This window comes from Osmerus eperlanus, chromosome 3, assembly GCF_963692335.1.
Source record: "Osmerus eperlanus chromosome 3, fOsmEpe2.1, whole genome shotgun sequence".
Taxonomy (NCBI): Eukaryota; Metazoa; Chordata; class Actinopteri; order Osmeriformes; family Osmeridae; genus Osmerus; species Osmerus eperlanus.
Genome location: NC_085020.1, coordinates 1,361,981 through 1,370,986, shown reverse-complemented (window position 1 = coordinate 1,370,986; position 9,006 = coordinate 1,361,981). Strand labels below are relative to the sequence as shown.

The window sequence follows — 9,006 nt, the reverse complement described above, 5'->3', positions numbered from 1 at the left end:
TGCACAGACATCTGGTCCGCACACCACTTTCCCCACACAGAGAAGGCCATGCAATGTTGTTTCTTCTGAAGCTCCATTCGTTCGCTGTGCTTGTTTGTACACCTGCATCAAATGTTTTGTTTAAACTTTCAAGTAGAGACGTGTTATTCATGAGAGATTCTGCGTCTTGTCTTGTGCTGCTGGTGTCCTGTGTGGAATCATCCTACACTGTGACATTACATCCAACCTTAAGTTTTCAACACACACACCCTCATGCCAGACAACCATTTCTGCTTTCACAACTCTGCCCACAACATAGCATTGCACAATGCTATTACAGAGTTTGTCTGTTTGGGTGGGAGTGTGTGTGTGTGTCTGCCGTAGCTACACACTTTGGCCTCGTCACAAATCCAGTGTTTCTGGAATCACAATGCAATGTGTTCTTGTTCATTTCCAAGAAATCTCATCTTTCTCTTCTTGAAGTGCAGTCAGACCCACCAAGAACCTTCACTGTTAGGACACACAGTCCTCTCTCCTCTCTCTCTCCCTCTCTCTCTCTCTCTCTCTCTCTCTCTCTCTCTCTCTCTCTCTCTCTCTCTCTCTCTCTCTCTCTCCTCTCTCTCTCTCTCTCTCTCTCCTCTCTCTCTCTCTCTCTCTCTCTCTCTCTCTCTCTCTCTCTCTCCTCTCTCTCTCTCTCTCTCTCTCTCTCTCTCTTCTACAGTAGATCAGATACTGTTCTGGTTGGTGGTTTGCTCTCTAGTCCTTGAGGTCGTATTCTAGGGCAGCCTCTGCTACATACTAGGGCAGCCTCTGCTACATACTGTCATTTCCCCTCTGGCTTGCAAAAGTAACCTGAATACAATTTTATAAGCAGCACTAAAGCTACATTTCACAACACAGCTTGCAGAACGGTTCACACTAATTGGACAGGAAGCCGGAACAGTGTACAAGGGAAGCATGTCATAGTGCCGTGTTCACCTGCAGGGCCTGCTTCCTGAGTGTTCACCTGCAGGGCCTGCTTCCTGAGTGTTCACCTGCAGGGCCTGCTTCCTGAGTGTTCACCTGCAGGGCCTGCTTCCTGAGTGTTCACCTGCAGGGCCTGCTTCCTGAGTGTTCACACTGCAGGGCCTGCTTCCTGAGTGTTCACCTGCAGGGCCTGCTTCCTGAGTGTTCACCTGCAGGGCCTGCTTCCTGAGTGTTCACCTGCAGGGCCTGCTTCCTGAGTGTTCACCTGCAGGGCCTGCTTCCTGAGTGTTCACACTGCAGGGCCTGCTTCCTGAGTGTTCACCTGCAGGGCCTGCTTCCTGAGTGTTCACCTGCAGGGCCTGCTTCCTGAGTGTTCACCTGCAGGGCCTGCTTCCTGAGTGTTCACCTGCAGGGCCTGCTTCCTGAGTGTTCACCTGCAGGGCCTGCTTCCTGAGTGTTCACCTGCAGGGCCTGCTTCCTGAGTGTTCACCTGCAGGGCCTGCTTCCTGAGTGTTCACCTGCAGGGCCTGCTTCCTGAGTGTTCACCTGCAGGGCCTGCTTCCTGAGTGTTCACCTGCAGGGCCTGCTTCCTGAGTGTTCACCTGCAGGGCCTGCTTCCTGAGTGTTCACCTGCAGGGCCTGCTTCCTGAGTGTTCACCTGCAGGGCCTGCTTCCTGAGTGTTCACCTGCAGGCCTGCTTCCTGAGTGTTCACCTGCAGGGCCTGCTTCCTGAGTGTTCACCTGCAGGGCCTGCTTCCTGAGTGTTCACCTGCAGGGCCTGCTTCCTGAGTGTTCACCTGCAGGGCCTGCTTCCTGAGTGTTCACCTGCAGGGCCTGCTTCCTGAGTGTTCACCTGCAGGGCCTGCTTCCTGAGTGTTCACCTGCAGGGCCTGCTTCCTGAGTGTTCACCTGCAGGGCCTGCTTCCTGAGTGTTCACCTGCAGGGCCTGCTTCCTGAGTGTTCACCTGCAGGGCCTGCTTCCTGAGTGTTCACCTGCAGGGCCTGCTTCCTGAGTGTTCACCTGCAGGGCCTGCTTCCTGAGTGTTCACCTGCAGGGCCTGCTTCCTGAGTGTTCACCTGCAGGGCCTGCTTCCTGAGTGTTCACCTGCAGGGCCTGCTTCCTGAGTGTTCACCTGCAGGGCCTGCTTCCTGAGTGTTCACCTGCAGGGCCTGCTTCCTGAGTGTTCACCTGCAGGGCCTGCTTCCTGAGTGTTCACCTGCAGGGCCTGCTTCCTGAGTGTTCACCTGCAGGGCCTGCTTCCTGAGTGTTCACCTGCAGGCCTGCTTCCTGAGTGTTCACCTGCAGGGCCTGCTTCCTGAGTGTTTGCATCATGGTGTGTGTGTGATTTCATTCTGAAGCTAGCCAGACACACACTAGCCCATGACATCATGGATTCCTCTGGGTCAAGTCAGGCCCCTTATAAATGAACAATGTTATTGGTCCACCTCTCTTTCCCTCCTCTCTCTCCCTTTCCTCTTCCCTCGGTTTTGTCCTTCTCTCCTCTCCTCCCCTCTCTTCCTCCAGCCTTCCTCTCGTCCTTGCCTCCTCCCCTCTCTTGCTCCCCCTCCCTCCCCCCCTCCCCCTCTCGTGGCTGGATATGGTGGTGATGGAGTGTGTGGTAGCAGATCGCCTCTCTCTGTGTCCTGGCTAATGGAAGAGATGTGACTCCTGAGTAAATGTTAACCTCTGTGATGTTGGAAGTGCTGTGCTACACCACACAGCTGAGACGTGGCCATGCTCATGCTTTCACAGAGTGACTGGATGATTTCACGACCAGCTAATTATAGACATTGATAATCTGCTCTGAGGCATCTACAGTCTCACCTGAACCAGAGGGTTAAGCCATAGCTCTGGACCGAGGTTAGAAAAGATGTGTGTGCTCACCTTCTCTTTCTCTCTCTCTCCCTCTCTCTCTCTCTCTCTCTCTCTCTCTCTCTCTCTCTCTCTCTCTCTCTCTCTCTCTCTCTCTCTCTCTCTCTCTCTCTCTCTCTCTCTCTCTCTCTCTCTCTCTCTCTCTCTCTCTCTCTCTCTCTCTCTCTCTCTCTCTCTCTCTCTCTCTCTCTCTCTCTCTCTCTCTCTCTCTCTCTCTTGTAGGCACCGGGACACGACATCCCTTTGAAGCATGTAGAGAACACGGTGAGTGTGAACGCAGTGTGTGTGTGTGGGTGTGTGTTTACAAGGGTGTTTTAGGCAACCTGCAACTTTGAGAACATTAGAGCTGTTTATTTCAGATTCAGGTTTGGGATCATCTAGATGCTGGCTCTGCACAGTCCTCTGCCCACCCAGGCGAAGAGGTTCTAAAGTACACTTACAAATTCTAAATCCAGACATACTTACACTGGGACTGGACATCAGGCCGGTCCAGTTCAGACGAGTCAGAGCTGGAAATAAGATGAGGGGTTTCACATCTGTCTGTGACGTTGAGATGGAATATTGTGTCTTTTCTAGACGAGCTGGGACGACCTTGACGTATTCTAGTCATGCTGTTCTCGTTCTGTTGGATCGCATGATTTGTTCATATTCTACACACACACACATACACGTGTTGACCAACTTGTACTGTATATTTCACAGTAAAAAAAACTTTTTGACACACAAACGTGTCAAAACAAAGCAAATACACCCACTCCTGCCCAGCCAATCATGTACTGGATTTTCAAACACACACCTATATAAATATACACAGACAGCTGCATAGGAATGAGTAACTGTAAAGTGATGAAGTGTCCTCTGCTAAGACCACAGAGGCTCTCAGTCCCTCTTCAACTGAATTCCATAAGAGGGTGCATCACTGACCATACAACCTCCAGGGACACACACACACACACCAAGGCATAGAACCAACCAACCACACACACACTGAGTCATAAAACCAACCACAAACACACACACACACTAAAGTCAGTCATGTCTTTTACTACTCCAGTAACTGTTACTATTATGGGCTGTATTTTGTGGGTTTCTATGTACCAGTCGTAAGTGTGTGTTTGTCTAATACGTCTCCCAGTGGAAACAAATCTCTCATTCGTCCTGTGTACTGTAGCCTGTATTGAGCACAGGCAGACAGTGACACATATCCTGTGGGTTCTGACTGGTTCTTATTTAGAAGAAGCAGTCAGAGAGAAGCGATCCAGTTACATCCTGGGAGCTACGACACAAAGCCAGATACAGCCTGCATCCTGAAAAGAAAGCACAACTTCAGGATGACTCGACATGCTTGTTACTCAGTGTGCTTGTTTACATAGTAAATGTGTTGTGAGGCACGACACACACACACACACACACACACACACACACACACACTCCCTCCCCTACATTAACACAAACCCTCACCCCGCCCCTAAACCTCCCTCTCCCAAGGAGAGGTTTCTCGGCCTCCCCTCTCACTCCATCGTTTCAGGACGATCTACCACAGGAAGTGCTTCAGTGGATCAGTGGGATTTGGGCCCACAGTGAGCTATATTAAACCCAGCATGCCAGCGGTTCAAATCCCTGTATCAGCCTGTGAATCATGGCTATCTGATGAGCTCAGGGCTGTGTGAGCATGCTCCGTGCACAGTGTGAAGCATGCTGAGCTTGCTGTTCATCATGGGAGACCTGTCTTGCTTAGGGGGGATGCAATCCATCTTCTGAGGGGGAATGTGTGTTGTGTGTGTGTAGCGTCTGTTTAAAAGAGAGAATGTATGGTCGAATGTGCTTGTTTGTGCATGTGTGCCTGTGTTAGTGTGGGTGTTTGTTCACGTGTGCTTTGTGTTAGTGTGTGTATTAGACAGAAAGTGAATATAAGAAAGAAGGGAATGAGAGTGTGTATGCTCACACACACTCCATCACACGCAGCTTGTGTCCTGCTCCGTCCAGCTCCATCCTGAGGCTCGGCCAGGAGCCTGGCTGCACGCCTTCACCCACAAGAGCAGGGAGGCCAGTGCATCATGGGAAGTGTAGTTCAGGACAGCGTGTTACACAGCCCTTAGGCCGGGTCATGGTCGTCAGGGCTGCAGTTGCCGTGACGTCTCTCCGGTAACCATGCCTCTCTCTGCCTCCCAGCTCAGAGGAGGGCAGAGTCATGAGACTGCATGTGGCTCTCTGGCCTCACCAACAGTTTCAAGTTAGATTTTTAGTTTTTAATGATTCTCTTATTCCCATATGCTTGTTATTCTGCTGATATAGCTCACTTATAATTATTTACCTTCAACAAGCGTCTATGTTTTTACATCGTCACCCTCAGTGTAGTCTGACTGGTATTGAAGACCTTCGTACCTGGCTCAGACTGATATGGCTACGGTGGACTTACTGTACGACTTGTCAGATTTGTCTTTTGATACTTTTGAGGCTCTTCTAAACTTTGTAAGTCTGAAAAAGGTGTTGCTCTGCCAAGTGTCATCCTGTCTCAAGCAAACTCTCTCACACACACACACACACACACACACACACTGACACACATCCCATTCTCCAAGTCTTTGCCCACTAGAGTGGGAAGCTGCTGCAGACTGCAGACTGGGCTGCAAGACTGGGAAGGGTTAAGCAGCGTGTCTAAAGAGTCAGATGATGTGTGTGTACGTGTCTGCATGGCCCTTGGGGGGCGAGAGAGCGATCTGAGATCCCCGCGAAGAGAGAGAGAAAAGAGAGGGAGGGGGGCGTAGATGAATCAGAGGGGGGAAAGATAACGAGATGGAGAGGAAAGAGAGGGAGGGAGGGCTAGACAGAATTTGGGAGGTAGACAGAATGAGCGATAGAGGAACGGACAAGGAAGAGAAAGAGGGAGGGAGAGAGAGAGAGAGAGGGAGGGAGAGGGAGGGGGTACAGTCCCGAAGGCAGGGAGCAGGCAGGGAGCGGGCTGGCTGGACTGGAGTCGTCTCTGGAAGTCGGAGGCATGTGGCACCCCGTAAGACGCTGCGGCCCGAAATAGCGGCAACTTTTTGCGTTTTTCTTTCTTTCTTCTCCTTTTCCTGAAACTGAAACGAGGGCATTTTTTGGAGAGGAATACTCACAGAAAAAGAGAGAAGTAGAGAGTGGGAGAGATGAACCGAAGTGGCTCTTTAAGAAGAAGTCTCTCGTCTCTCAGGGGGGCTTGGCGATGGAGCACAGGATACCTGTTCAGGAAGGTAGGAGCGAGGCATGAGGGCTGGGGGGGAGGATGAGGGCTGGGGGGGGAGGAAGAGGGCTGGGGGGAGGGATGAGTGCTGGGGGGGAGGATGAGGGCTGGGGGGAGGGATGAGTGCTGGGGGGAGGGATGAGTGCTGGGGGGGAGGATGAGTGCTGGGGGGGGAGGATGAGGGCTGGGGGGGAGGATGAGGGCTGGGGGGGAGGGATGAGGACTGGGGGGAGGGATGAGGACTGGGGGGGAGGGATGAGGGCTGGGGGGAGGGATGAGTGCTGGGGGGGGAGGATGAGGGCTGGGGGGAGGGATGAGGACTGGGGGGAGGGATGAGTGCTGGGGGGGGAGGATGAGTGCTGGGGGGGGAGGATGAGGGCTGGGGGGAGGATGAGGACTGAGGGGAGGATGAGGGCTGGGGGGAGGGATGAGGGCTGTGGTAGGTGTGCTTGGTGACGATGGGTGGCCTGACAGGGTAACAGAAGTGCTGCTGATAAACGTTCTGCCTCGTCTTTCGTTGTTTCTCCTTTAAGTTCGTTCTCTCGACAAAAACGGACGACCCCCTACCCTCCACCCCGCTCCTCTCAGTCCTTCACCCTCCCTCCCTCCAGCTCTCGGCTGGTTAATTTGTAAGGCCTGCTCGTAAAGCCCTCCACGTCCAGATGTTTTTGATCAAGGACAGGCCCGAGACCCCCCACTCATGCCCCCCCCTCCCCCGCCGACCCGCCTCCCATCAAACTCCAATCTCCCCACATACCCCTGCCCACTACCCCCTCCCCCCATTCCCTGCCTGGTTCTCAAAGTCATGGGGAGTCATGATGGGGGTGGGGGGCCTGAGGGTATCCCTGCTTGGATGTTGTCTGGACATTTGTGATGTTTATGTGTGAGAGAAACATACCTCACACAATCCTATTATAAACATCCGCTTTGGTAGAATGATCCAACTCAGTGTTTGAACATAGCTCCGCACAAACTATAAATCTCACGTGTTTTGTGTGTATTTGCATCAGCAAAACATGTATCGTTACACATTCTGAGGGCTCTCCATTGAAAGAGGGTTTTATGAACGGGCTGTGAATTGGAATCCCAGTGGAGCAGATGTATTTCAGTTGCTGAGAAAACTAAAAGAAAGCCACTCCAACCACAGTGAAGGCCCTCTTTTACAATCACAGCTTCATGGCCCAGATTTCGCTCACCCAGATGGTACCCCTGTTGTGTTGGTATATCGTGGCTCCCAAACTGCACACATACAGTTTTGAGACTAATTACTGGCAAAACTATTCCTCTGCCATCTTTCAAGCTTCTGTGCGAGCTCTTTTAGTGACTGTACGACCGCGACAGTGTGTGTTTGTTGGAGGACCTTGTTCTTGTTGTTGTTCTCGGAGAGACGTTCTTTCTCGGAGAGACCGGAGGAAGGTCTGTGGACGTTTTGATAGGACTGAAACTGAGACCCGTTTGAAGAGCCCGAGGCATGAAGGACCCTCCAGGGCGACTCTGCTCGTCTGAAACGGTCGCTGCGACATGTTGAAACGTTTACGGCGAGACGCAGATGTCGCTTACTGAGGAGCTTTGTGTCGCTCCGGTCGGCCTTCGCCACATGTGGGACTTTGTAGAAGTTGTAAAATAAGGAAAAGCCCCATGGGAGATGGATAGGAGTTGTCAAAACAAATTGGCTCCGTAGGGCACTAATGACAGGAGAGGGAGACAGACTTAGAGAGGGGAGGGCGTGTTTCACGTGTGAAAGATGAGGCGTTGTGTGATGCCTGTGCTTGTGCTTCAAACACAGAAGATGAGCTGTACCCAGCGAGGGTACATGAAGGTGACGAGGCCTACAGTTGTGTGTCACGGTGTGTGTGTTGTAAAGGACTTGTGAGAGAGACAGGGGCGGAGTGGACCTGGTTGTGGTTGTTAGACAGACTGATGTAATGGATGATGATGGATAACAGGTCTTTGGGCTCATGTGACCTCTCCAACACCCCCCACGCATGGGGGGTAATGGACCAGTCCTGGTGACCTCTGACCTCTCGTGGAGCCCATCCAGAGGGAGTGAAGTCAAAGTGGAGCCAGTGGAATTCAAACAAACTCAATCACACTGGATTCCCCTCCCCCCTGGCGGTGCTCGCTGGAGGGGTGCAGGGTATGGAAGGGTCTGGAGAGACTTTTTTTTTAAGTACAGCTGTAAAGACTCCCTAAGTATAAGCCGTGTTGTCTGTGTGAACACAATTCAGAATAAACGTTTTATAAATAGGCCCGTTTGCTTCAGAGTTCCGGCCATAAACATGTGGTCAAACCAAGACAATGAGAGAGAGAGACACTGTAGAACTGGGACACATTAGGCCTCTCTGGTAACGTTAATTAAACATCCAGCCATGTGAGTTCCCAGCATACTCGTACTGACAATATCTCTTTCGTGTGCTGTGTGAGGTACTTACGGTATGATGTATTTTAATCCCTTGTGACAGTTGGACTAACGGGCATGTCAGTGCTTTGGCGAACTTTAAAGACCATGGCTTCTGATCAAATCAATGAGTGACTGAGCTAGTCTTCGTAACTTAAGGATCTGTCTTGTTTCTTTCAGGGCTCGACAAAGTCCTCCAAAAGCATGGAGTCTCGACGCAGACCGTCAAGGTAAGACCTCTCCCCTCTCCTCTCTTTCTTCCACCTCTCCCCCCCTCCATGTTCTCCTCCGTCAAGTGCTCCAGTCCCTCCCCATCTGCAGGTGGACCTCGTTTCTCCAGTCCAACCCTGGTGAACCACGTCCTCTCTGGGACCTCATAACCGGTTTGGATTTCTGCCTTGTTTCCGTCCAGTACTGAGTGGAGCAGTGAAGAGATGAAAGTGGGCCTTTATGGCTGGTACTGGGAGCTCGCTTTACTGCCCCGGCCTTCCCATCGCTCATACTCTCACAGCAGGGAGGCAGACATCACCAGATCCTTACTGACAACTCAGAAATTGTTCGCATGAAATG

The 9,006-nt window shown here is 51.8% G+C and overlaps 1 protein-coding gene across 5 annotated transcripts in view; it reads left to right on the top strand.

The window, feature by feature from the left end:
* Positions 1–3,045: 3,045 nt before the first annotated feature.
* tns1b (tensin 1b) overlaps positions 3,046–9,006 on the top strand; it is a 52,456-nt gene continuing 46,495 nt past the window's right edge. For 3 of the 5 annotated variants that reach the window (XM_062456353.1, XM_062456354.1, XM_062456352.1), the window contains exons 1-2: positions 5,791–6,048; positions 8,617–8,666. In XM_062456353.1, coding sequence (XP_062312337.1) covers positions 5,965–6,048; positions 8,617–8,666 — 134 coding nt within the window. In that variant the 5' untranslated portion in view covers positions 5,791–5,964. Of the gene's footprint in view, positions 3,083–5,789; positions 6,049–8,616; positions 8,667–9,006 lie in introns of those variants that run through there. The other 2 variants (XM_062456356.1, XM_062456355.1) reach the window with 2 other exon arrangements.